Source organism: Microcebus murinus, chromosome 22 (assembly GCF_040939455.1).
Source record: "Microcebus murinus isolate Inina chromosome 22, M.murinus_Inina_mat1.0, whole genome shotgun sequence".
Taxonomy (NCBI): domain Eukaryota; kingdom Metazoa; phylum Chordata; class Mammalia; order Primates; family Cheirogaleidae; genus Microcebus; species Microcebus murinus.
In genome coordinates this window covers 7,251,883-7,279,645 of record NC_134125.1, presented here as the reverse complement: position 1 = coordinate 7,279,645, position 27,763 = coordinate 7,251,883, and the positions used below count along the sequence as shown (strand labels likewise).

At 52.2% G+C, this 27,763-nt stretch overlaps 2 protein-coding genes across 6 annotated transcripts in view; one reads left to right on the top strand and one right to left on the bottom strand.

Annotated features, from left to right (window-relative positions):
- The first annotated feature begins 7 nt into the window (after positions 1 to 7).
- HVCN1 (hydrogen voltage gated channel 1) lies at positions 8 to 27,763 on the top strand. Of its 4 annotated transcripts, none has more exons than XM_020282964.2 (8): positions 8 to 308; positions 1,596 to 1,678; positions 6,466 to 6,505; positions 17,074 to 17,352; positions 21,294 to 21,398; positions 23,806 to 24,037; positions 26,642 to 26,754; positions 27,098 to 27,763. In XM_020282964.2, the coding sequence occupies exons 3-8, from the start codon at positions 6,485 to 6,487 to the stop codon at positions 27,161 to 27,163; spliced, it is 816 nt and encodes a 271-aa protein (XP_020138553.1). In that variant the 5' UTR covers positions 8 to 308; positions 1,596 to 1,678; positions 6,466 to 6,484; the 3' UTR covers positions 27,164 to 27,763. The 4 variants fall into 4 exon arrangements, with proteins under 4 accessions (XP_020138553.1, XP_020138552.1, XP_012637791.1 ...); XM_020282963.2 differs by lacking the exon at positions 8 to 308 and adding an exon at positions 877 to 1,004; XM_012782337.2 differs by lacking the exon at positions 8 to 308 and adding an exon at positions 1,170 to 1,232.
- The window catches only part of TCTN1 (tectonic family member 1), a 29,517-nt gene continuing 28,370 nt past the window's right edge, over positions 26,617 to 27,763 (bottom strand). For both annotated transcript variants that reach the window (XM_075996552.1, XM_075996553.1), the window contains one exon: positions 26,617 to 27,537. The gene's annotated coding sequence lies outside the window, so the exon portion shown is untranslated. The remainder of the gene's footprint in view (positions 27,538 to 27,763) is intronic.

Sequence of the window (27,763 nt, the reverse complement as noted above, 5' to 3'; positions counted from 1 at the left end):
CAGTAGCAGAACCTAATCCCCAGAACCTGTATTTGCCTTAAGTGGCAAAGGGGACTTGCACATGTGGTCAAGGGCCTTGCGAAGGAGAGATTATCCTGGGTTACCCAGGCAGGTCTGATGCAATCACAGGTCCTTATAAGAGAACGGGAGGTGATGCGAGGTCAGGGTGGAAGCGCAGGTGTGAGTGATGCAGCCAGAAGCCGAGGATCGCGGGCGCCTCCAGCAGCCGGAAAAGGCAGGGAACAGACGCCGCTAGAGCTTCCAGGAGGCACGGCCCTGCCAGCACCGTGATTTTAGCGTCCTGAGCGGTAAGAAAACGACACAGTTGTGCTGTTTCGAGCCAGCAGGATTGTGGCAATTGTTACAGCAGCGGCGAGCAACTAGTACAACCCCAAGGAATTAAGACTCTTCCCCGTTTAGCTAAGGCCGAAGCAGAGTTGTGCAGCTGATGGCTTCTGCCCTTGGCAGTTTGGGACGAGCGGTCTTTTGGGGAAGACGAAGCTAACACAACTGGTCACACTTTGTGCACGGTGCCGGGAAGCCCGGCGAGGGGGCTTCGGAGCGGGACCTGCAAAGTAGGGCCTCCAGGTCGGCTGCAGCAGGAGGCCGGGCCTCAGGCGGGAAGGCTCCCTCCTCTGGCCAGTTCCAGCCCTCGCTCGAGCAGGGACCCCCTCCAGCCCCAGCCACCCACCGCGGGAGCCCTGAGCATCCGCCCCCACCCACCCCCGCCCGGCTGATGCCGAGTAAGGAATCGGGAGTCGCAGAGGGGCCGGAGAGGGCGGTGGGGGGCGCGTGTGCGTGTTGGGGGTTCGCCCCTCCCCCAGCCGCCAGAGGAAGGAAGTGGCTCCCTGCCCCCACCCTTCCCGCAGGCTGCCCGGGCCAGGATTCTCGTGATTCCTCCCACGGGCGGGACCTTTGTCCGGCTGCAGGACAGCGGGGCCCCGGCCGGGCTCGGGCGGCGGAGCTGGGGCGGGGGAGCTGCAGGCAATCGGGGACACACAGAAGTAAGGACAGGGCGCCGGGACGCAGGCCCGGCCGAGGCCCAGACGCCGACTGAGTCTGGAGGGGGCCGGGGCCTGGCAGGGCCTGGGGGCGGGGCCTGGCCGGGGGCGGGGCCTGGCGGGGGCGGGGCCTGGCCGGGGCCTGGCGGGGGCGGGGCCTGGCGGGGCGGGGCGGCCGGGCGGCGCGGGGCTCCCAGTCTCTGCGGTGGCCGCGGGCGGGCGGGGCGCTAGGTGAGTGCTGCGGGCCGGGCGCGGGTGCAGCCCCTTCTCCAAACCCCCAAACCCGGCCCCTCCGAGGAGACGGGCCCTCCCTGTCCCCGCTGCACTGCCGCGTGGTCCCAGCCGGACCCCAGCCCTCGGAGGGCTTTAGCGTCTCCCAGCGCAGCCGACGCGTGAGGACAGCGATTCCCGGGGACCCCTGCCTTGTCGTGGCTGGAGGGGGCGCACGCACGGGACCTGGTTTATCCCCGCTTGAGAGTGGGACGCCAACGAGAGCTGCCCTGTGACGCTGGGGCTGCCTGGGCCAGGTGCCTTCGCAGCCTCACGCGCCAAGCAACAGGTGGAGTCCCTACGGTCGTTGTCTCTTACTTACAGGTGAGGAAACCGAGACTCAGAGAGGCCAAGCCACTTGCCTTGCGTCACACAGCCAAAGGAGGCAGAGCCAGGACTTACACCAGGTCTGTGTGGCACGCCGAGTCCTTTGAGTCGTCGCCCCTGCCCCACAGCCCTCCTGGGGAAACCGCGGGAGGGGAGTGAGGGCAGAGGCAGTGCCGGGGACCCAGGAGAGGCGGCAGGAGCCCAGCAAAGCTGCCCCTGGAAATACTTTAACACGCACCCCCGTGGGGCAAGTGTTGAGGAACAGGAATGGTTGGTTGGGGCAGGCAAACCCCAAGACAGATAGGGGTTCCCTCCAGGAACCCCCAACCTTTATCTGGTACCTCTGCTGGGTGCGGAGGCTCTTGCAGGCCCAGCCATGTGACTTTGCTGGTGGGCGCCTCAGTTTCCATATCTTTCCCGTGGGCTCAAGCATGGTACCTACCTCACAGGCTAGCTGAGAAGACTCGGTGCTTGGGGGGAAAGGCTCAGGGCAGCACCTGGCACAAGGTTACTGCCGGGCGCCCCTGTCCCCACCCCTTGGAAAGCACTTCTCTGCCTTGGACCATCTGAAATCTGCAGTGTTTCCGGAGAGCCCCATCAGCATCTAGATTCTAGACGCTTCTTGGGTAAGACCAAGGCTGTGGGCAGCAGCTTCTCGCCTCTGACTCCCCTGGGGGAGAGCTGGTGAGGGCAGGGTTTTGAAAGTCTCGGGGCTGAGGCTTGCACAAGTCCAGGACTGCTCTGCAGCCCCAGGCCTTCCCTGCCGCTGCTTTAGCAAGAAGGAGGAAGCCCAGTGCTCTTGCCCCCAAACCTCCTCTGCTAGTCACTCGGGCCTGCACCCCGGGAGCGGCGTCCTCCGTTCTGCCATCTTCTCCCACCTCCCCCAGTCTAGGCCAGCAGCAAGGTCTACCCCTAAGCACGTCCTGCACCTGGCCACCCCTCTGCGTCCTCACTTCCACTCCCAAGTCCGTGCCCCTGTCATCTCTTGTCACCTCATGGCTTCCTGGCTGCCGCCCCTGACCCTACCCCCCAAATCCTCTGCATCGCCTACTGTGCTCGCTACCCAATCGGGTGTGATTATTTTTGATTCTTCTCTCTTGCTCCATTGCTATCACCCTGGCCTCTTCCTCCTCCTTAGTTCTTTGCTCTCTCAGGGCCTCTGCACGGTGCACATGCTCTTCCCTTCCCTGGGAATGCTCTTCCCCGCAATCATCTGTGACTTGCCCCCTGTAACTCAGGGAACACACTAAGTGTCAATTATTGAGAAGTCTTCCCTGACCACCCCACCTAAAGGAGCCGTGCTCAACAGCCAGCACTTAGCCCTGGGGGTGTGATCTTGTTTCCTTGGTTCCTTGTCTCCCGCCTACATAAGCCCACCAGGACCCTGACCTTTTTCTCATCTCTTCACCTTGGAGTTCCCAGAACCCAGCACAGTGCCTGGCACCTAGAAAAGGTTCAGATAAGTTTCTTCAGTTGTAAGCAGTGTGTAAAACCATCAGAGTTCTATGTTTCTTCTCATTGCTTAACAGCATTTTTTTCCTATATTTCTACATAGACCTCAAATTTGTCATTCTTCCTAATATCCCTCTGCCTTTCTCAGTTGTTTCCTAAAGTCAGTTTGAGGGCTGTTGGTAGGTTTTAGCCATGATATCTGACTTAGCTATACATATCATTGTCTACATTATATATATATTTTTGCTATCTAATGATTTCTTTGAGATAAAATTTTCAAACTGAGGTGTTTAAGTCAAGGGTATGATCATTTTGAAGGCACTTGCCACTTATCACCAGATGGCTATTTAGAAAAGTCATCCCCAGCAGTGTGTGCAAATTTCCATGCAGCCTCACAAGCACTGTGTTTTATCCTTTTTATTTTTTTTGAGTAGTTTAATGAAGGAGGGCATGGTAAGTTTAAGTTTTCTGTTGCTTGAATTGGTGACGCCAAGTGGTTTTCTGTGTGTTTGGGAGCTCCATGTCTTGTCTTGTGGAGGAAGGAAATCTCCATGGCACCTTAATTCTTCCTTCGCTTGTGTGGAAGGTGATGGTTCCACTTGAGCCCCTCTGGCGAGAGCAGGCTGGGATGGGGACATACAGAGCTAAACTCTGCTGGTTGCAGAAGCCGCTCTGTCAGTCAACCAGCAAGGAACGCTCTGAGAGTCCTTTGCGCCCTCAGCCTGGGGCTGTGGGGAGGGAACTTTTTTTTTTTTTTTAAAAAGCCTTTGTGAATACTTTTTTCAAAATGGTAATATATTATTATAGAAGCAACACAAGGTGTGCAACGCTATTCACTGGAACATCGGGGTAGGAAAATGTTGGGAAACAACCAAAGTGTTCATTGCTAGTGGAACCGAACACATTGCTACAGGGAAATCCCGTGCAGCCATTATAAGAAATGCACTTGGTGTCCAGCACCCTGGCACAGAGCGATCTGAGACACTGTCAGTCTCCTGTGGCTGCTGTGACAAATGCCCACAAACTTAAAACAACACACACATTTATTATCTTGCAATTCTGGGGGGCAGAAGTCCAGAGTTGGTCTCAGTGGTCCAAGATCAAGGTGTCGGCAGGGCTGCGCTGATTCCGGAGGCTCTGGGGGGAGGGGTTGTTAGGTTGCCTTTGCTGATTCTAGAGGTGCCCACATTCCTTGCACTGGCCCCTTCCTCCACCTTAAAGTCAGTAGTGTGACATCTTTAGATCTTTCTCTGACTCCAACCTCTGCTTCTGTCCTCCCATCTTTTAATTCTCCAGCCTCCACTTAAAAATATCCTTCTTCCCTAGCACTCTGGGAGGCTGAGGTGGCCAGATAGCTCAAGGTCAGGAGTTCAAAACCAGCCTGAGCAAGAGTGAGACCCTGTCTCTACTAAAAATAGAGAGAAATTAATTGGCCAACTAAAAATATATAGAAAAAATTAGCCAGGCACGGTGGCAGGTGCCTGTAGTCCCAACTACCTGGGAGGCTGAGGCAGGAGGATTGCTTGAGCCCAGGAGTTTGAGGTTGCTATGAGTTAGGCTGACTCCACGGCACTCACTCTAGCCCAGGCAACAGAGTGAGACTCTGTCTCAAAAAACAAAACAAAAAAACCTTCTGATTACACGGACCCACCCTCCATCCCAAGATCCTTAACAGTATCTGCAAAGTCCTTTTCGTCATGTGACACACGCAGTCCAGGGATTAGGGCGTGTGCATCTTTTGCTGGGGGAGGGGGCAGTTATTCTGGCCACCACTCCCTAAAGGAAAATAGTTCACAGCAGTGTGTGGGCTCACATTTGTGTAAGAAAAAAAAAAAGGAGGCGGGGTGGGGGGAAGCATGATGTGTGCGTGAAGGTGTAGAATACCCCGGAAGGCCACATAGGGAACTGGGGGGAATGACTGCTTCAGGGAAGAACAGGATTGGAAGGGAGGAGACTTGTCATAGTATATCTTTTTGTATTTAAATTTTTTACTACATGCATATGCCACTATGTTAAAAATAATCTTCAAAAATAACACATAGTCATCATAAAAGTTCAAACCTCCCAGAAGCAAAGAAGGAAAACACCCACCCAGCCCCATACACAGGTCAGTCCCCTTTTTCTGGAAATAACCCACTGTGAAGAGTTTGCATATATTCTTGCAGGCCAAAAACAAAGCATATATTTTCCCCCTACGTAGATGGGGTCACCCTACACTACGCTGCGATGTGATGCCGTTTTTCTCTATGTGGCCGATGTCTTCCCCACCCGCGTGAAGATCTAACGGCAGTGGCAGCTCCACTGTTCAAATGCACATTAACTGACCCAACAGCTGGCAGAGGACACTTAAATTGTTTGCTGCTTTTCAGAGCAACCCCAACTCTGCAATGTCTATGTGTTTTAATTGGAACGAAATTCACATAACATGAAATTTACCATTTTATTTATTTATTTATTTAAAGCAGGGTCTCACTCTATTGCCCGGGCTAGAGTGCCATGGCGTCAGCCTAGCTCACAGCAACCTCAAACTCCTGGGCTCAAGTGATTCTCCTGCCTCAGCCTCCCGAGTAGCTGGGACTACAGGCACGAGCCACCATGCCCGGCTAATTTTTTCTATATATTTTTAGTTGGCCAATTAATTTCTTTCTTTTTTTAGTAGAGACGGGGTGGGGGGGCGGGGTCTCGCTCTTGCTCAGGCTAGTTTCAAACTCCTGACCTTGACCGATCCACCCACCTTGGCCTCCCAGAGTGCTAGGACTACAGGCATGAGCCACCGCACCTGGCTAAAATTTACCATTTTAAAGTGAATCATTCAGTGCCATTTGTGCGCAGCCAACACCTCTATCTAGTTCTAGAATATTTTCATCATCCTAAAAGGAAACCCTGTACCCATTAAATAGCCACTCCGCATTCTTCCCTTCCCCCAGCCCCTGGCAACCACCGTTCTGCTTCTGTGTCTGGATTTGCCTGTTCTGGGTATTTCGTATCAATGGAATCACATACTACGTGACATTCGGTGTCCAGCTGCCTTCCCCGAGCGTACTGTCTTGGAGATTTATCCGTGTTGTAGCACGTATCGGTGCTTCATTTGTTTTCATGGCTGAATAACGTCCCCTTGTGTGGATGTGCCCATTCTGTTCCTCCATCGAGGACACCTGGATTGTTTCCACCTCTTGCTGTTGAGGGTGTGCTGCTAGGAACGTCCGTGGACAGGTATCCGTTCACCTGTTTCAGTCCCTTTGGCAGTATGCCTAGGATGTATGATTTTCTACATACGTTTTGAGCTTAATGCTATTTTCAGACATCTTTAAAACTAACTTAACCTACAACTAGTTTGTAAGAGAGGATTGCAAAGCACACACTAAGGCAAATGGTGGCAGAACGACATCTGCATGAATGTTTTCTTATTTTTCAGACTCAGAAGCAACAGGAAAATGTCCACGCGGGATGGAAAGGTAAATTGATTCTGGTGCTCTAGTAGCATTAAAGGAACTCCCAGCCTTGAAGGTAATTCTGTTTGGTGTTTCGGACAGGGGAGAGAGAGATTACCCATACAGGGTGTTTCCACCGTGCCAAAGTTTTAAAGGCACGAAGGTGAAACACGTTAAGAGGACTTCAGGAAACCTCAAGATAGCCAATAATCTGAATCAAGCGGTTCGAATCCCAGCTCTTCATTTTAATGACTGTGTGTCATTAGGCCAGGCCTTCACCTCCTGGAGCCTCAGTTTCCTTATCTGGAAAATGGTGAAAAGGTTATTTACCACCTCTGCCCCCGACGGGTTGCCAGGAGGGTTTGATGAGACAGTGGGCTCACAGCGTTAGGCGGAGACTGAGCGGTCCAGGGCTTTTCCTTCCCGCCCATTTTATTGTCGATGGGATTTGGACACAGAGCAGTAAAGCCACTTACTCAGAATCACATAGCTAGGAAGTGGCAGAAAAGGAATTTCAACCTGGCCTGGCTCCAAAGCAAATGCTTTGCCTCCTGTATCTTATGGCCATTCCGAGGGGGACCATAAACTCTGTCCCTGATATCCGGGGTGCAGATTTGTTGGGCTTGGGGGGACATTGGTTGTGAAGATTGGGGCACTTTGGAGCTGTTCTCCCCGAGGTTCTGGGGGCCCGGCCGGGTGGAGCTGTCCAGGGCAGGACTGGAAGCTCAGGGGAGCCTCAGGGGTGAGTGGGGAAGAGTCCAAGAAGCAAAGGCGAGGGCCGCTGGGACCGTGGAATGATAATGATGGTGAACTTGCACTTTATCAAATTAATGATCTCAGCAACTATAATAAGAGGCACTCCCTGAGTTCCAGGTATTGTTAATGAGAAAGTTAGTACCAAAGAACGATAAATAAAAACAATTCATACTATTCCTTCATTTGAGTTCCCTATTAAATGTGGTGAATCAGAAAAGCACGTGGAAATGCTCCGTGCTGATTAGACTGTGGTGAAACCAGCGCCCTCGACCATACCGGGAGGAACTGGTCAACCCACGTAACTGGGGAAACTGCGTGCGTCGAGAGTCGTGACAACGTTCATATTCGAGGCTGGTCATTTCATTAATGGGAGAGAAAAAAAAACCATGAAAACGAAAGGGCATCATTCACGGCACCCTGTGTCTTGGCACGCCAGACGTTGATTGTGGGTGCGCCGTGATTCTATGCGCTGTGGGGAAGACCGTGTGCTGCCATGTCCCGTGACACGAGGCGACAGAACCCCGACACCGATCCATTGTAAGGCACATCCAGATTTCAGAGATGTTAAAACGTGAGAAAGTGTGCTCTTGGCATTGGTGATAATGGTGCTAAAAATTAGGAACAATCAAAAAATGCGGTGATGAGACCGTTTGACTCCTCGGTGGGTGTTTTGCCCACGGAAAGGCGTGGGTCTGCGTGCAACTGGTAGGGAGAAGTAAGATACAGAACCGTCTGCCCTCTGTGCTTGTAATTCTAACAGATTAGAGAGAAGTCGCTAGATGATGGATGTTTGTGTTGGGATACTGACTTTATTTCCCTTCTGTTCATGTTTTCACCGTGGTAATACTAAAAGGAATAGATCTAGGCCCGAGGTCTGTTTGGGGGGGGATGGCAGCAAGTGAGGCTGGGCTGGGGGTGCTCTAGGGCCTGGGGGCTCGCACGAAGCTGGGAGGTGCAGGGACAAGCCGGGAAGGGGGTGGGAGCCTGGCCAGAGGCCTGCACAGGGGCAGCGGGGCAGCGGGGGCTGACAGAGCCACGGACACACCGTGGGCCACTCCGGGGGACAGGAGTCTGTCGGTCGTCACACACAGGCCAGCCCGGGAGGGCGTTGTTGGGGAGATGTGGTAAAGTGTGTTTGGAAAAAAAATTCTGTTTTAATGGGATTGCTTTTAGAGCTTTTGGATTGTGTCCGGCTCCTCTCTGTGAGGGAAAGGCCGTGTTGTAGGAGAAACCAGCGGGAGTTGCAGCCGAGTGCGGAGTCCGGACTCCCTGCACCCAGTTCTGCTGGCCGTGGGCACCTGCCCTCCCTGCCTCTGAGCCTCAGTTTTCCTCTTCTGTAAAGCGGGAACAGTACCACTGCCTCGCGGAGTTGTGAGGATCAAGCAAGCTTGTGCGGGTGGGAAAGTGCTTACCCGGTGCGGGGCTGCAGCCAGCACTTAGACTGTGAGGACCGGCTGGGTCTTCAGCCCGTCTGTGACATTCCTCAGCCGCTGCACTCGGGGAGCCCGGGAGCCAGGCGTGCCTAGAGACCCTTGCAGCCCTTCGGGTCCTTTCTCCGGAGAGTGTGGCCAGGTGCTGCCTCTCCACCTCGGCCGCACCCAAACCCCTCCAGTCCATCTCCGAGCCTTGGGTCCCAGGCTGCAGGGTGTTCTAAGGCTTCCAGATGATTCCAGTGTGTGGCTGGGCGCCGCCTCCCTCTGTGGTTTCCTTAGCTGAAAGGAAGACGTTGGCCCAGGTGACCGAGTGACACTGATGATAGCTCTTACTTTCTAGCTGGGTAACTATATTTTTTTCTTTCTATGCTTTTGTAAAACAAATACCTGAATTTATGCTCCTGGATGATGTGACTTTGGACCAGACTTGGCAGACAGTCATTTGTAGGGAAATAGTCCCCTACTCCCACCCCCACCCAACCCCGAAGAACTCAGCCCATTGGTGGATCCTGAAATCCATGTTGGGGTTTTTTTGTTTTGTTTTTGAGACAGAGTCTTGCTCTGTCACTCCGGGTAGAGTGCAGTGGCTTCATCATAGCTCACAGCAATCTCAAACTCCGGGGCACAAACCATCCTCCTGACTCAGCCTCCCAAGTAGCTGGGACTACAGGCACTCTCCACCATGTCTGGCTAATTTTTTTTACGTTTTATAGAGATGGCGTCTCACTGTGTTGCCCAAGCTGGTCTCTAACTCCTGGCCTCAAGTGATCCCACCACCTCGGCCTCCTAAAGTGCTGGGATTACAGGTGTGAGCCACTGTGCCCAGGCCCCTAAAATCCATTTGATGGGCTACAATCAGCCTTTTTTTTTTTTTTTTTTTTTGAGACAGAGTCTCACTTTGTTGCCCAGACTAGAGTGAGTGCTATGGTGTCAGCCTAGCTCACAGCAACCTCAAACTCCTGGGCTCAAGCAATCCTTCTGCCTCAGCCTCCCGAGTAGCTGGGACTACAGGCATGCGCCACCATGCCAGCCTAATTTTTATATATATATATTAGTTGGCCAATTAATTTCTTTCTATTTTTTTTAGTAGAGACGGGGTCTCGCTCTTGCTCAGGCTGGTTTCGAACTCCTGACCTCGAGCAATCCGCCCGCCTCAGCCTCCCAGAGTGCTAGGATTACAGGCGTGAGCCACCGCGCCCGGCTTACAATCAGCCTTTTAAGAAATGAAATAGAATAAAATGGAAAATGTGTTTCACACGTAGTGACTTTGTTGTTGGTTGTAGAATGTGCGTGGCAGTGTGTGTGAAAGGCAGGGTATGAAACGTGGTGTGTTGCTGAGAAGCACTGCCTCAAACTCCCCACCCCGCACGGGGGCAGAGGGAGGAGGGGGCAAGGCTTGGGTAGCAGCCTGGGTTGGAATCCTAGGTGTGCTTCTGGCCAGCCGTGTGACCTGGGGCAAGTCACTGGCAGCTCTGGTCCCAGTTTCTTCATCTGTAAATGGAGACAGTTCCGTCCCCACCTGGTGGGTTGTTGCGAGGTGTCGTGAGGGTTTTGCACAGAGCTCGGGTGACAGCAGGTGCTACAGTGGCTGGATCCGTTCCTGTAACCATCATTTCCCACACGGTCGCCAGCCAGCCTCATGACCATCTTGCCAGGTGGGCAGACTTGTCTATCAGGTCAGGAGAGTTCCTGGCCCAACAGGAAGAGGAGAGAAAGTTGGGGGACATAGCTTTGGGGGGACCGGGGCCACCAGCCTGTAAGTGCCCCCTCCCGCCGGAGCCAGTCAGCCGTCACAGTGGTTGTTTTCATGAACCTCAAACTTCCTCCCCACCCTAGAGAAGGAAAAGCTTCTACGCTTATTTAAAGACTTCCCTGATTTTAAAAATAGGTTTTCCCCAGAACACAAACCCCCTAGGGGCAGGGGCTGGGTAGGTGAGCTTGCTGCATGGTCCTCCTGCCTCTGCCTCCCCGCTGCGGGTGACACTGGTTTCACTTCACCACCCGGGTGTGCCTAGTGCCTGTGGTCTGCCCGGCACGGGTCGTGGTGAGCAGGAAGCTGCCTGGTCAGTGCCCTGTGGGCGCTCTGTCTGGTCGGGGGCACGCCAGCCTCAGTCACAGAAACAGGAGGACACTATACTACAGAGAGGACTCTGGGGCCACGTGACAGTGTGTCGGGGAGACCCAGGCGGCTCCTGTGAGCTGGGATGCTGGGGGTGGGGGCTGAAGGAGAAAAAGAAGCTAGATGGACCAGGTGTGCTAGTAGTTCCAGCTACCCGGGACACCGAGGCAGGAGGATCGCTTGAGACCAGGAGTTCGAGGCTGCAGCGAGCTATGATGGCACCACTGCACTCCAGCCGGGGCAGCAGAGCAGGATGCCATCTCTTAATAAAATAAAATGGAGAAGATAGATGACAAGGTGAAAGGGGGTGGCACATTCCAAGCAGAGGAAATTGCACGTGCAAAGGTCCCTGTGGTTGGAGACACCAGTGGAGTAGGAAAGGCTAAATGGAGACAGTGTGGCCGGAGCAGGGGGAGGGGAGAGGAGAGGTGGGGTCAGATAGGTGGGCAGAGGCGGCAGTGTGCAGCGCCAGCAGTAGCCCTCTGGGAGGCTTTTGAGTCTTTTTTCTTTTTTCTTTTTTCTTTTTTTTTTTTTTTTTTTAGAGAGAGGGTCTCACTCTGTCACCCAGGCTGGATTACAGTGGTGTCATCAGAGCTCCCTGCAGGCTTGAATGCCTGGCCCCAAGTGACCTTGCTGCCTCCGCCTCCCAAAGCGCTGGGATTACGAGCACGTGCCACGGTGCCCAGCTGAGTCTTTAATTACAAGAGCAGTGGAAACCAAAGAAGAGCTTTAAGTAAGGGAGTGTGTCGGGATTCGGTGACTCACTGGGAGGGCTCCAGGTGCTAATGGCTGAGACTCAGCGCAGCAAAAGGACACGAATTAAAACCATGAAGGGAAAAGGCACGTGGGGCGAAGTTCAGAGGAAACCAGGCACAAGCTTCCAGAGTCCTCTCCTGGGCCAGGGGGATCACAGAGGACACAGTTCTCCCGGCAACCAGGTGTGACAAGATGTGTGACATGCTTAAGACCAGAGAAGTCCACTAGAGACTGGCGCCGGGGTTTGTGTGGGAGCTCGTCACATAGGCACGCTCTGCCTGGCACTGACAAAAGTTGCAGAGCCCGAAGCAGCAGCTGTCGCTGGGACTGGCTGCAGGAATGGGCTTCGTCCCGAGGTTTGGTGACCCGGAGGAGCCCGCACCTCCTTGGGGTCCAGGACGGGCGTGCAGCCCACAGAGGTAGTGGGGAGAGCTCCAGCCTGCAGGCTGCCCTGTCCCGGGCAACTCCGGTGCACGTCCTCCGTGTTACTTCCTGGGGCCGCAGCAAATTAGCACACACTGGATGGCAGGGGACAAACGCACGTGCTCTCAGTTCCGGAGGCCAGAAGGCCGGATCGGTGTGTTGGCAGGGCGGCGCCTTCTCAAGGCTCTGAGACGACGCTCGGGACTGTCCCCAGCTTCCCGTTGCCCACAGTCCGTGGCGTGGAGACGCATCACTCCACTCTCTGCCTCCGTCTTCACGGGGTCGTATCCTCTGTGTGCCCTTCCCTCTTTTTATAAGGACGCTAGTCCTTGGATTTAGTACTGACCCTAAAGCCAGGATGCTTTCATCTCAAGATCTTTAATTACATCCACAAAGACCCGTATTCCAAATAGGGTCATATCCTGAGGTCCTAAGTGGAGGGCCACCATGCAACCCCCTGTACCCTCTGAGCAGGCGGGATCCCTGGTCGCCTGCTCTGTCTTCTAGGACAGAGTCTCCAAGTCACACAGTCCAGGGGCTGATCCCGGCTTTTCCATTTTCCAACAGAGTGTGACTTTGGATGTGCCACTTCCCTCTCCAAGACCCTAAAGGATGGCCTCAACCTTGGAGGGTGGTTAGGAGTTCAAATGAAGTGGTGTGTGGAAGAAAGTCGCCACAGTGTGTGACTGTACATACTAAAAAGAATAAGTGTTGGTTGGTAGTCACGGATGTCCCTGCCATGGTGTCTTGTTAGAGTTCGGGGGCAAGGGTGGTGGGTAATAAGCAAATCAAGTTTCAAAAACTGGCTTTGAGAATGCACAAGGCAATGGGAACCGAAGGGCCATTCGGCCCTGGGAACCGGGAGCTGGCTGAATTTCGTAAAAAGTGTCATTTTCTGCAGTTGCTACGTGACCATGCTGTAAGGACTGTCCCCTCCACCGATGGCACCTTCCTCGATTGTGAAGATCGATTCCACGAGAACATTCCCGTCACTTCTAGGTCCATCTTTTTCTTTCCCCCTCTCTCCTAGGTAGCAATTTTCTGGTACAGTACCTGTCGTGGTACCTGCAAAAGGGAAGTGGGTGATACGCTTACCTTGAAGGGGCAGCGCCTGTGATTTTGTGGCTGTTGATTGTTTTATTAGCTACTTACTGCCCTCCCTGTGACCAGGGGAGGAAGGGTCTCTGCCGTCCCTGTGTTCGGGGCCAGTGCTGGAGACAGGTGGTTTGGAGGCTTCCCGGGCCCGTTGGCAGTGGGGTGACGTGCAGATGGTCAGGGGCCTCACCCGCTGGTGGAGGGTGGGATCCAGGAAGGCCTCCTAGGGAAGGCGAAGGGTGTTCCAGTCGGCAGGGACACAGCCAGACTGGCATTGGAGGAAGGGGCCCTTGGCTGCCACTGCATGGAGCAAGGATGGGCCGAGCGGAAATCAGTGAGGTTAGAGGCGGCAGGAGGCCAAGGATGAACCTCCAGTCTTGGCTGGGCAGCAGGCGGATGGGACACCACGCCCGGGGGGTGGGGAAGGAGGAGTGCACATGGCAAAGGATAAGGAATGAGTTCAGGCCAGGCAAGGCTCACGCCTGTAATCCTAGCACTCTGGGAGGCCGAGGCGGGTGGATTGTTTGAGCTCAGGAGTTCGAGACTAGCCTGAGCAAGAGCGAGACCCCATCTCTACTAAAAATAGAAAGAAATTATCTGGACAACTAAAAACGTATATATAGGAAAAGTTAGGCATGGTGGCGCATGCCTGTAGTCCCAACTACTAGGGAGGCTGAAGCAGGAGGATCGCTTGAGCCCAGGAGTTTGAGGTTGCTGAGAGCTAGGCTGACGCCACGGCACTCTAGCTCAGGCAACAGTGAGACTCTGTCTCAAAAAAACATTAAAAATAATAAAAAAAGAGTTGAGTTTGGGTCACGGCAAACTAATGATCTGGCAGGATCTGGGACAGCAGGCTGGAGACTTTGATTGAATGTGAGCAGTGTTGAGAACACAGGTGTTGCTGAGACCAGCAAAGGGGAGAGTCACCCTGGAAGGGTCACTTCCAGCATGGGGGCAGGGACATGGTGAGACCCAGGAGGGAGGAGAAAGATCAGGAGGCGAGACTGTGGCGCAGAACGGAGTGAGCAGCGTCTGAGGGGGTGATACCGTCGCGCAGGTAGGAACCCAGGTCACAGGCCGTGTGATACAGAGCAACGACTTCGGAGAGAGGAGTGCCAGGGTGTCGTGGGGACAGCAAGGATTCTCGCGGGGGAAACGCAGCCGTGGGGGTGTCCAGTGCCAGCAGCTCTACGGGCATCAGTTCTTGGGGTTGCGCAGAGGGACTCTGGGTCCGTGTACCTGGAAAGGCCAGGGGCAGCGGCAGGTGAGCAGAGTTTTTGTGGCTGAAAGTAGTGACAGCAGCGCTTCCGGGGAGGCTGCTCCCTGCGCCCCGCGACTCAGTCTTTCCGAGAGCCCGGGGGACTGGTGAAGCTGCTGAGGCCCACCACGTTTCTCGATCAGCTATGTCTTTGCCCTTTTCTAGAACTTCTCTGCTTCTGGCATGACAGACTCTTGACTTAAAACCAGAATTGTTTTCTGCTCCGCTGAATATTTTCATCCCACGTTGCTAAAAGCTGCATCTTTACTTGGGGGCAAGGTCTGAGAAAGAATTTCCTCTCCTGTAAAATACGAATGTGGTTTTTGTAAAGCGCCCTGCGGCTCCCACGGTGCTGAGAAATAGCAGCGGTGGCTTTTGTCTGCAGGGCGAGGTATTTCTGAGGGAAATTATGGCCAGTAGCCACCTGGGGGCTTCGGTGTCCCTGCGCCTGGCCCTCAGAGCACCAGGATTGTAGGCGAGAGCCACCACGCCTGATCCACTTCCTTTTCTTTGCTGTGTGTCTCACCTGTCTCTTTTCTCAATCCAACTCATTGACTGTCTATCCACGTTGCTATCTCCACTCAGTCACTGAACAAATATTGGAGTATTTTTGAGTATCTGTTAAATGCAGGACTCTGTTGGAGGCACTGGGTGTACAGTCGCCCCGTTGTACGGTGTGCTCAGTACTTAGATGGAAGGTCTTCCTTTTAAGGTGTCCAGCAGAAGAGACTGGCAAGAAGCCACCATTGAGGTAGGAGGAATATCAGGCGGGCGTGTCCTTCCAGAAACCAGTGAAGGAAGCGTTTGAAGAAAGGAGTGATTGATCTGCCACATTCAGTGCTGCTAGGAGGCGGGGGGATACGTGGGCGTCACCCGTGATGTATAGAGACATCACAGTTAATTTTCACTGCTGTATAGTATTCCCTCACGTGACTTAGAGAAGACTCATTTCTCTCTCCTACCATCTGGGTGAATATTTTCAGTGAACATTCTTGAACATGTCATTAAGAAAAATATGCCAGTGTCAACTCGACAATGCCAAATTGCCTCCCCAAATGGTGGCACAGTGTCTGTTCCCGTCTTCAGTGTTGAAGAGGCCCCATTGCTTCACACCCTCACCAGCATTCAATGTGTAGACTTGAGATTCCTGCCAACCCCAGCAGTGAAAAGACGGGGACTATCACTTCGGTTTGCATTTTCCTGAGCACTAGTGGGGTTGAGCATCTCAGCCACTTGGGTTTTCTCTTCTGTGACCTGCCCATTAACTCCATGGGAAAAGGGCAATGGATATTTTCTTTTTCTTTTTTTTATTTTTGAGACAGAGTCTCGCTTTGTTGCCCAGAGTAGAGTGAGTGCCGTGGTGTCAGCCTAGCTCACAGCAACCTCAAACTCCTGGGCTCAAGCAATCCTTCTGCCTCAGCCTCCCGAGTAGCTGGGACTACAGGCATGCGCCACCATGCCTGGCTAATTTTTTCTATATATTTTTAGTTGGCCAATTAATTTCTTTCTATTTATAGTAGAGACGGGGTCTCGCTCTTGCTCAGGCTGGTTTCGAACCCCTGACCTCGAGCAATCCGCCCACCTCAGCCTCCCAGAGTGCTAGGACTACAGGCGTGAGCCACCGTGCCCGGCCTCTTTTGCTTTTTGATTTGTAAGATTTCTTTGGATATTCTGGACACTAAATCTTTATCAAGTACATTGCAAATATTTACTCCCCGTCTGTGGTGTGTCTTTTAACTTTGCAGGGCTATGTGTATGTGTGCATAGCATATGAAAGCATTTAGTTTTGATGCAGTCAAATCTATTTTTTGTTAATTAATCTTTCCCTCTCCTGAGGTCATGAAGATACTTGCCACATTTTGTTCTAAGACTTTTAAAGGGTTTAATATATATATATACACACACACACACATTAATGTTAATGCATCTGAAATTCATTTTTGCATTCATGGGGTAAGGCAGGGATAAGATTTTATTTTTTTCAAGAGGGAAAGCCAGATGTCCTAACTCTCTGGTCTCTCCCCAATGCTCAGGACTGCCACTGCTTTGCCTCCAGCTTCCCTCAGGGACACAAATCTGGGCCCTTTTCCTGTTCTGCTGATTATATCACTTATTCTTGTACTCAACACCCAAAAGTTTTAATTATTTAACTTTATGAAAAATGTGGTACCTGGTAGGGTAAAGAGGTGGGGGGAGGGTATTTGCTTTGCTCTGGGTCATCTCTGTGTATTTAAAATAGTAGTGGCTGAACTTAGAAAAGTCCATTTGCCACTCACCTGACCAGGGCTGATTTGTGGCACCAAGGGTGGAAATCTCGTGACTTTTCTGTGAAAATCTGGGTACTTTTACTTTTGGCTTTCCCCTCCCGCCCGGCCCACTCTCACCTCCAGCGTTCGGGGCTGATGTCTCTGAACCGTGTGGCGGCTCTTCCGGTGTTTACACCTGGGCCGAGGTGGCTGCTTTGTGACGGGCCGCAGCGTGATTCTGTCGGCTGCTGCCAGCCAGACCACAGCGACAGGCCTGGTGGAGTCTGGAGTTTCCTGTTGCCTCATACACACTGAGACCCCGGGTTCCAAAAATAGAAACACGAGAAACCACCGTGACCTCTCATGGTCTCTGTGCTCACACGGTGCTCCGAGCACCCAGGGTGGCGCGGCCGGGCCCTCCCTGTCACAGCAGCGTGGGGTCTGAGCCTCCCCGCTCTCAGCGCCGCCCTGCCTGAGGCTCTTGTGCTCTGTCCCCGCCCCTTCAGGCAGTCACCCGCAGGGCCAAGGTGGCTTCCGGCCAGAGGATGAGCAAGTTCTTGAGGCACTTCAGTGTCGTCGGGGACGACTACCAAACCTGGAACATCAACTACAAAAAGTGGGAGAATGAAGAGGAGGAGGAGGAGGAGGAGCAGCAGCCGTCGACGCCAGCCTCGGGCGAGGAGGGCCACGCCGCAGGCCCGGATGCTGGCCCCGGCCCCACACCCAGGCCCCCGCCTGACTTCAGGAGCTCGTTGAGGAAGCTCTTCAGCTCCCACCGGTTTCAGGTAGGTGGGGCAGGAGCCCATGATGCCCCAGGCGAGGGAAGAATGTCAGGCGGCTGGCCAGAGGGGACATCTCTGCCACTGCCTCGCTTGTCCCACAGATGGTCACTGGGCACCTACCACCCGCCAGGCGCCCCGTGCCCCACTGGGGTGCAGTGGGCATGTCCTGTGTTGTTGGGGGGATGGGGGGGACATAATCTGAAAGTAAATTAAAGGCCCATCAATGAATGAATGTTAAAACGTCCATCCACACAGTGGAATACTATTCAGACATAAAAGGGCATGAAGCACTGATCCACACTATAGCATGGATGAATCTGGAAAACATGCCACGTGGAAGAAGCCAGTCACAGAAGACCACAGGTTATGTGATTCCGTTTATAGGAAATGTCTAGGACAGGCACGTCCATAGAGACAGGAAGTAGAGTGGTGCTTGCCACAGGCTGGAGGGATTCCATGAAGGGTGATGAAAATGTTCTGGAACTAGAGAGTGGTGATGGTCACACAGGCTTGTGAATGTACTTAGTGCCACTGAACTGTAAGCCAACTTTAAAATGGTAACCATTCTGCAATGTGCAAATTGGACCATACACAAAGTAGATGAAAGGGCAGACACTGGAGACAGCCGAGTGCCGGCTCTTGAACAAGGCCAGGAGGGTCCCTGCCTCAGGAGACTCGTCACCATGGGAGTCTCTTCTCTTGTGGAGCCATGCCAGAAATGCCCGCGTGGCTGTAACCCTCCGCCGGCCCCGGGTGTGGTTGGGGGAGAGCAGCAGAGGGAGCTTGGTCCACAGTGGAGCACAGGGAACTGAACTTTCTATGGGGTTCATTTTGAAGAATATTTCTGATCTTGAAGGACCACTGCAGGTGAGCCTGGCCAACCCTGCAGCGGGCAGTGTCTGGAAGCACATTTCGAGAAAAAAAATTATTTTGGTCTTTTTCCTTTTTTCACTTTCTTGTGGCTTAAAGAAAGCAAGCCAACAGCACTCGCGACCTGCTCGTTCCTCTGTGGCTGTGATAGGAAAGGAAACGTGGCATTAAGTCATTGGGGTTGAAATCTCACACCCTCAGTTTCGGGAGAAGGAACGAGCCAGCTGCCTTCCACCTGAAAGGGGCGCCTGGGACTGCCCCTCGGGATGTCGCCACGGGGCCACTCGGCCGGCTCAGGGCTGGGAGCCCCCAGAGACACTCCTACTGGGGGAAAAGATGAATGACTTTAGTAAATCAAGATGTTTATTCACTTACTTGCTGGTTGCTTATTGAGCACCTACTGTGTACAGTGGCAAACGTGGCGGACACGTCCCTGCCCCCACTGAGGTTCCGACAGCCTGTGGAGAGGCAGGAATTACAGGAATCGTCACCGAGACGCATACTGGTTACAGGGGAGACAGAAGCTCTCTGTAAGGAGACAGAAGGGGGCTCCGAGAGATCCTGGGGGTGCAGGGAGACCTGGTTGAGGGCTGGAGTTGGAGGAGGTGAAATGTCACCTGCCGTGAGGGGGCAGGGAGGAGCTCTCCAGGTAGGGGGCTGCCCGTGCCAAGGCCCCAGGTGGGAGAGTGCCCGCAGCGTCCAGGGAACGGACAAGAGTGCATGTGGCTCGAGTTTAGCAAGCAGGGCCATTGCCTAGCAAGAGAGGAGGCGAGGGACGGTTATCCGTAGGCAGTGGGCTGCCATTCAAGGTTCTAAGTGGTTGGGGGGGTGACATCAGACTGGTGGAAGGATTCAGGGGGAACCAGGAGGCCAGGCTGGAGCCAGGGCATGAGGGTTCAGGGGTGTCGATTTCTGCAGGTAGAATCAGCAAACAGGAAGGTTCTGAAATCCCCTTCTCAGGTGGTTTGAGGTGGCCGAGGTGACACGATAGTTAACCCCTGTCACTTCTTACACGGACCAGCACAATTAAGGGAGAGAACACGAGGTGATTGAGGCCTCCATGGGTCCCCGGATGGACAGGATAGAGTCAAGCCAAGGGAAGGTGGTCCTGAAGGTCAAGGACTTCATTTTGTTCCTTTGCACCATGGGCCAGGCCCTATGCTGGGCACTCTTCACGAGGACCTCCTGTCACGCTCCCACTATCGCTCTGGTGTAGAAATTCGGCCAACCCCATTTTCCCCAGGAGGACACTAAAGCCAAGGCTCGGCCCAGGGTGCGCCCTGCACCTCTGGACTCTGGCTGGGTACAGCCATCCTCACCAGGGGGAGGGATTGGAATTAACTGGCTTCTCTGAATTCTCAGCATTTTTCTTTGTGGTGTGGCTCCCCTCAGAAACCAGAAATTCAGGGCCTTGGGATTAGTTCCTAGAGGCCAGGGTTGGGACCCAGGCATCGTAATTTGGTGACTTTGGGTCAATTTGTCTCCTTTTTATTTTTGGTGGTTTTCTTTTTTAAATTGAGGTGAGATTCACATAACAAAATCAATCATTGTAAAGTAGATAATTCTGTGGCATTTATTTAGGACATTCACGATGTTGTACAACTCACCAATATCTAGTGCCAGAACATTCTCATCACCCCAAATGGAAACCCTTTACCCATTAAGCAGTCATTCTGCATTCCCCTTTGTCCCCAGACGTTGGCAACCATTAATCTGCACTTTGTCTTTATGGATTTTCCATTTCTGGACGTTTTATGTAAATGGGATCATATAATATATGGCCTTTTGTGTCTGGCTGCTTTCACGTAATACGATGTTTTCAAGGTTCATCCACATGGTAGCCTGAATATCAGGTCTGTTCCTTGTATCTCTGTGTCTTGGTTTTAGACCCCATGAGCTCTCAGATCCCTTTAGCTCTAAAATCAACAGAAAAAAACAGAAAACCTACCTGAGGCTTGAACTTTTATTAAACTGCTGAATTTGAGTATATGTGAAAACTGCATTACAAAGCAATTTCTTGGGTCATTTTCACAGTAAACCACGTCATCAAATACTTTAATTACTGAAATAATTACCTACAGGTTGAAATGGTCAAAGGATTAATAGTTTGTTCTTGCATAGGCCTGAATTTGTTTAATTTGAATCTGAAACTGCAGAAATTGCCAAGATAACGGTAGATTAATTTTCAGAGGTTAAAATCTATTGATCTGAGAGTGCGAGAAGCCAGGCCCCGGGGGGAGGAGGTGATGGTCCAGAATGTCCAAGGGAAGAGAAGAGTCACACAGGGTCCTTCAGGCCTAACTTCAGGTTAACTGAGGCTCAGTGGTGTTGACACGTGCTGAGGCCGGGGCTGATGGAGCTGGGGCGAGCCCGCCATTAGTGTCCTCGGTCACCAGGACTGCCACTACCACCAGCTGTTTCCCACACCCGCCACCAGTGAGACCACCCACCCACCCTGGTCCCCACTCATCCTCCTCCACCGGCAGGTCACAAAGCCCACGAGATGGGCTTCCCCGCAGCAGCTCCCCTCAGTTCCCAGGAAACCGTGGGCCCTGAGGAGCACATGGGAACCGGGCGAGCACCTCGGGGCTCTGTGGAGCTGGCCTGTGAGCGCGGTGGCCATCGCTGTGACCCAGTGGCCTGAAGTAGGCAGTCCATGGACGTCCCTTCCAGGATTCAAATCACTGAGGCTGGGACATGTTGAATGATTAAGCATCTGTTCTGCGGGTGCCCTGGCAACAGCAAATCCCCAAAACACAAGTAAAGACTTTAAAAAATATTTTTTATTTTTTGCCATCTAGGAAGTGGCAGTGGGGCTTGAGAGGTGAAATTGAGAAACAGTGACCGAGGTCAGCAGATGAGCCGTGCAAAGAGAGAGGCTCTGGGAGGGCAGGCACCTCCCGGAGGGGGGAGAGGTGGGTTTTGCCATTGGCTGGACAGAGGCTGGCCCCCTCAGGCTCCCTCCCAGGATCTTTACCGGTAGTTTCACCCAGCCATCTCCAAACCAGCGCTTAAGGTGGGAGTAGCGTGCCTGCTTGAGTCTCACGTTTCTGGCCCATTCCCTCGGCCCGCAGGTCATCATCATTTGCCTGGTCGTCCTGGATGCCCTCCTGGTGCTTGCCGAGCTCATTCTAGACTTGAAGATCATCCAGCCAGACAAGAATAAGTACGCTGCCAGGGTAATGTCGCAGTTCTTCTGGGGTTTTACTGATACGGTTCACTCTGCTATCCGCTGCGGGTGCATGGTGAAGCAGCTCTCACCTACTGGAGTAGCAGGGCCCTCTGGGATGGTGGTTTGATTGGGTGTTTTAGTCAAGGGGCAGAGAAGGTGTCTTCCTTCCCAAATTATAGATGAGCATTTACTACAAGCAGGAAACCCCATTTCACTTGGTTAAATAGTGAGCGAAGCTGGACCACTGGGCTGGAGAGTGTGGCTGATCCCAGAGGGGCTGTCCACCCAGGAGCGTGGCTGGCTTTCCGGTCCCCTGGGGCAGGAGGGCTGTTTCTCCTCTTGTTTTCCTCTTGTTGATGATCTGCATGTCCCCCAAGCTGGAGCCACTGGGGGAAGTGCTTACCCGTGCCCTGAAGTGGCAAAAATGGCAGAAAGAGACATTAAGACTCCTCACTCCTGGTACCTTTGCAGAGGCGCCCTGTGAGGCTGCCTTCCCTGCCAGCCCTGGTTTTTGCATGGAAGGAGAAGCATCTGCCCTCTCCATTTTCTAATAGAATCCACGAAGATACCGGCTGTACTTACCATCTTTCTTCTCACATTTTTATTATGAAAAATAGTAGACATTTTGCTGTATTTGCTTTATCACCTTATATGCCCACAGACACATTTCTGTCTGACCATTCAACATCTCGACACTTCACCCCTAAAGACTTCAACATGCCTACGGATAAGATCTTTCTGCTACAAGGCCATAATAGCGCCATCAGACCTAAAGATCAATCCCACCTAGTAACCACTTTTATTCACACGTCCTCTCTTGTCCCAAGAATGTCCCTTACAGTGTGTTTTCTCAAACTGGGACCCAGACCTCCAGTATTCTATTTCATTATCTCACCTTGGGCTTTTGTAATCTAGAAGAGTCCTCACACCCTTTTTCATTTCTTTTTACTGCATGACATTGACTTTTTGGAGAGTCCAGCCAATTGTCTTGTAGGATGTCCCATGTTCTGGATTTGTTTGAATATTTCCCCAGAGGTCCTTGACCTTGTGTCTTAACCTCCTGTGTACCAGAGGTTAGGGCCTGGGCTCGGTCAGCAGGCATTCCTCCTTGATGGTGGTGCCTTCAGGGACACGTAGTGCCAGGGTCCCAGCTTAGTGCCACTCAGCTGGATCACTTGATGTAGGTGGCAAAAGCCAGACCACTCCACGGTCTGGGGGCCCTTTTCCCTTTGCCGTTATAAACGACCTGCCGCTGACACTTCGGTACCATGCAAACACCCTCTCCCCCAGTTGGCATCCCTTGGTGATGCTGGCCTGTGTCAGCAAATACGCTGGCAGATGCTAAGGGGTGATTTGCTAGCTCTGTCTCTCCTTCCACATTTAGTAGTTGGTATTCTTCTGCAAGGAAGAGCTTTCCTCCTTCTTCCCCCAACTTGTGTCTGTATGCGTGGGTGTACCTCACTAGACTTAGGAATTTTTTATTTCAGTGTATCATAATCAATGTTAGTCATTATTTTTGATGTTCAAAATGTCCCAAATTGGGTCACTGTGAGCCTCTTCAAGCTGACTACTGTGTCATTCTGACATATCTCCATAAGTCTTTGAAAGTGTCCTTGCTTTCTGGCATAAGAAATCTAAAACTTGGTACTTTCCCCATGGCAGACCTAGGAATGGTTACCTTACTGTGAGGACAAGTACTTATAAATCAAGATCTAGGGACTCTTTGCAATTACCACCTGCCGTGGTGATCATTCCTAAGTGGTACACGTGGGTCTGCTTTAGTCTTTTCATTTTTTCTTTTTATTTTTAAGAGAGGGGGTATCACTATGTTGCCCAGACTGGACTCGAACCCCCGGACTCAAGTGATCTTTCCACCTTGGCCTCTGGAGTAGCTGGGATTACAGGTGTGCACCACCTACCTGGCTTAGTCTTTTTGAACAGTTTAACTACAATTGCCAGTGCTCCATGTCAGGTGGAGGTACTACCATTCACTTGAAGAGTGCCTTCTAATGGATATTTACATTCTACAAACGGTGTAGGAAATGGAAGATCTTTGGCTCTGCAAACAGTGCTGCAGTAAGTCTCCTTACCACACATCTTTGTGCACAAGTGAGCTTAGCTGGAGGATAAGTTCTTAGCTGTGGAATTGCCGAGCCAAAGGCTATGGTGGATGTTTTAATTCTGACGTTGCCCAATTGCCCTTCAGAGAGCGGGGCCCTTGTCTGTGATGTTCATGCTGCATTTCCAGCACTGAGAACAGCGCCTGGTGCTGGTAGTTCAGTATTTGTCCAACAAATGACTTTGCTCTTTGGTAACCAGGCAGGTGTACTCGAGGTCAGCCCGTCTGTGTGACCTGCCCCAGCTGGTGACCGAGGCCCAGATTTGCTCTGACTGTGGCTCCTTGTCCCCTTCAGGTGTTCCACTACATGAGCATTGCCATCTTGGCCTTTTTTATGATGGAGATTTTCTTTAAAATATTTGTCTTCCGCCTGGAGTTCTTTCACCACAAGTTTGAAATCCTGGATGCCATCGTGGTGGTGGTCTCGTTCGTCCTTGACATTGTCCTCCTGTTCCTGGAGCATGAGTTTGAGGCTCTTGGCCTGTTGATCCTGCTGCGGCTGTGGCGGGTGGCCCGGATCATCAACGGTGCGTCTGCCGCGCTCCTGGGTGGTGGAGGCACGGGGGTGCGGGCGGGCCCGGAATGGGTTGGCGGCATGGCTGCTTTGTCACTCTGGATGCGCTCACATGTGGACAGCTCCCATGATGGAAGCCACCACCTCCTCCTTCCCTACCATCCCCCGCCCTTCCTCTTTCCTCCCAGAGTCTAGAGAAAAGTGAAGTGGTGTGTTTTGGTGTCGCTGGCACCTCTGCAGCTACATACTGAGACCAGACCGTGTATTCTGAGAGGAACTACCTTCTCCGTTAGGCTATATTTTCACAATTATTAAAAGATAGTTATGGGCCGGGCGTGGTGGCTCACGCCTGTAATCCTAGCACTCTAGGAGGCCGAGGCGGACCAAATGATCGAGGTCAGGAGTGCGAAACCAGCCTGAGCAAGAGCAAGACCTCGTCTCTACTATAAATAGAAAGACATTAATTGGCCAACTAAAAATATATAGAAAAAATTAGCCGGGCATGGTGGCACATGTCTGTTGTCCCAGCTACTCGGGAGGCTGAGCAAGCAGGATTGCTTGAGCCCAGGAGATTGAGGTTGCTATGAGCTAGGCTGACACCACGGCACTCACTCTAGCCTGGGCAACACAGTGAGACTCTGTCGCAAAAAAAAAAAAAAAAAAAAAATTATGGGCTGGGTGTGGTGGCTCACGCCTGTAATCCTAGCACTCTGGGAGGCCGAGGTGGGAGGATCGCTTGAGGTCAGCCTGAGCAAGAGTGAGACTGTCTCTACTAAAAATAGAAAAAATTAGCCAGGTGTGGTAGCATGCACCTGTTGTCCCAGCTACTTGGGAGGCTAAGGCAGGAGAATTGCTTGAGCCTAGGAGTCTGAGATTGCTGTGAGCTAGTATAATGTCACGGCACTCAACTCAGGGCAACAGAGCGAAACTCTGTCTCAAAGAGAAAAATTTATGGAAAGGGTTACTAGCCCCTCCTGGGTTTTTCCCAGCCAGCGCATCTTTGTTTTTAATTTAGTGTTTCCTGAAGGGGATTCTACCAAACCCGGCCCACCCTGGGAGGGCACCGTCCAGGCGGAGGCGAGTCAGCTGAGAAATGCTCTATGCTGCATTCCTCCCCTTTTAGAGAGCGTAAAAGCACGATAGTGTGAGGAAGGCTCAAGAACTTTTAAGTCTTCCAAATTAATGTTTGGGTACCTTTTTGGGAAATGACACCTAGTCAGATACCGTAGACCCTGGCTGTGGAGCATGTACTTGGGGAAATCCCGTCTTCCCAGATTCCAGGCAAGACTCCTGGTCCTCACACACACCCTGTGGTCCAGGGCCTCAGCTGCAGGGAAGCCGTGCTGCTGCTGTGACTTGCTTGTGGGTAGGGTGGGTTCAGCTGCCCCTAAGCTGGTCAGAACTGCTCAAATGCTTGTCTGTGGACCTGCTGCATCAGAGTCACCTTCAAGGCTTTTTTTTTTTTTTTCCAAATGAGCCTGATGCAGAGGGCCTGGCGGGCAGCCCGGCCAGGGGTTTTTGAAGCACTCCGAGGTGCTCTGGGTGTCCAGCCAGCTTTGGGAGTCCCCAGACTAGGGCCCACTAGATCCGCTGGGACAATAGGCTATGGATTACTGTCTGGAGGGTGAGGGAGTGACAGTGTGGCCTCATGGTTTCTGAGAATAGCTGCCTGGGGAAGGAGCCCAGTGAGCCCTGTCACGGCGCCCTGGCTCCACGGCCCACTTGGCTCCAGCATGACCTAGCCCGTACAGGACCAGGTCTGCTTCAGATGTGGGACTGTATAAACAGCTCGGTCTGTGAATTCTGGCTTTAGGGGCTGGTTATGAGCAAGTTTAGATCTAGCAATTAAAACCCATTAAGAACATTCACTTGGGCTGGGTGCGGTGGCTCATGCCTATAATCCTAGCACTCTGGGAGGCCGAGGTGGGTGGATCGTTTGAGCTCAGGAGTTAGAAACCAGCCTGAGCAAGAGTGAGACCCCATCTTTACTAAAAATAGAAAGAAATTAATTGGCCAACTAATATATATAGAAAAAATTAGCTGGGCATAGTGGTGCATGCCTGTAGTCCCAACTACTTGGGAGGCTGAGGCAGGAGGATCGCTTGAGCCCAGGAGTTCGAGGTTGCTGTGAGCTAGGCTGATGCCAAGGCACTCACTCTAGCCTGGGCAAGAGAGTGAGACTGTTTTTTGTTTTTGGTTTTTTTTTTTTTTTGAGACATTCACTTGGATTTTGTTAAAAGGGAGCCTTTCGGTTCCTACCGAAGCTGCTTACGTGGAAAGGGAGCGCTTTCAGCCCGTGGCATCTGTGCACACTGCTGCCGTGTACCGACGCTGGCGCGAACAGGTTCTGGATTAAGGAGCTTAACGCTCATCTTGTCAGTGACTAGTCTGAAAGACTTCCCAGCCGTGTGGGCTAAAGAGATACACTGTGTAACTGGGAACCAAGCAGTTCAGAAAGGAAACCCTGACCCGCCTGGTTCTGCTGCCTCTAGGTGATGACTGTCGCATGTGTCTGTCACCACTCTTCCCAATTACATGTGTGTATAAGAACACAGATTTTTTTGCCCTGAGTGGTTAAATTAGAAACCAGTATCAAAGACCCTCAATTTTATTTCAGGGATAATTATCTCAGTTAAGACACGTTCAGAACGGCAACTCCTGAGGTTAAAACAGATGAATATACAATTGGCCGCCAAGATCCAACACCTTGAATTCAACTGCTCTGAAAAGGTAAGAGACACGTTTGGAGAAATGTCCTGTTTGCAGTTCCCTCCTTCAGCAGGTGCTTCTCACGTTCCTGCGGTGCCCTCAGCTTGGAGCACCTGTCCCTTGAGCAAGTCTTCCTTGTCCTTTCAGCTTAGGCATCAAAGCTATGCCCACCTGCCCCAGAGTTCTGCCAGGTCCCCACCTCTGAGTCGGTGCTGCTATCTGATTGTAGCAGGCTCCATAGCAGGCTGAATGCTACAAAGAGTATAACTTTCATTCATCTTTGTGTCCCTGTGCCTCACTGAATGATTGTCACATCCTTGGTGAGACTCAAAATAAATCCTCACATTTGTTGGCTTTTGAATAGGAACAAGAAATTGACAGACTTAACAAGCTGCTGAGACAGCATGGACTTCTTGGTGAGGTGAACTAGACAGGAACTGACTCCGCTCCAAAGAGAAGACTCAGCCTCACAGGCCTGTGCCAGGATGAGAGAGAGACAGCCACCTTTCCTGGGGCCATTTGGTGAGAGGTTTGGTTCGATGCCATTGCTGCACTCCTGCCCAGCTTGGATTGTGGGTGGACACAGCCTTTCGGAAGGTTCTATTTCTTCCTTGGTGCCCACCCGGCACTGTAACAAATATATCAAACTATATTTTCTCATACTGAACACTTTTTACCTTTGCTTGAAAATGAGCAATGAAGCTGGACAATTACTAGTTGTATATAGAATTTAATCTCATCCAATGCAGTTTTCAAATTTCACGTGTATATTGAAGAACCAGCACAGCTTTTTGTGTGAGTATTCTGAAAGAAAAAGAGAAGCTACTTTAGCTACCAGCCCATTCTAGAAAAGTCTTATTTCCAAGCGGTTCTAAACAGCTTCTCTTGTCCCAAGTTTCCCTAGGGAGTGCGTTTCCCAGCTGTACCATGCAGCTTCTAGCAGGCGCCACCTAGTTCTGCCACCTGACAACATTTTTCTCAATTACTGTACAATTACTGTTTAAAATAAACTCTTTCCTTCCCTTGGGTC

Excerpts from the sequence above, each read along its gene's own strand:
- HVCN1 (XM_020282964.2), top strand. The coding sequence starts at position 6,485 with ATGTCCACGCGGGATGGAAAG. Across the intron at positions 21,399-23,805 it reads AGAATAAGTACGCTGCCAGG|GTGTTCCACTACATGAGCAT; the intron begins GTAATGTCGCAG and ends TGTCCCCTTCAG. Across the intron at positions 24,038-26,641 it reads GGTGGCCCGGATCATCAACG|GGATAATTATCTCAGTTAAG; the intron begins GTGCGTCTGCCG and ends ATTTTATTTCAG.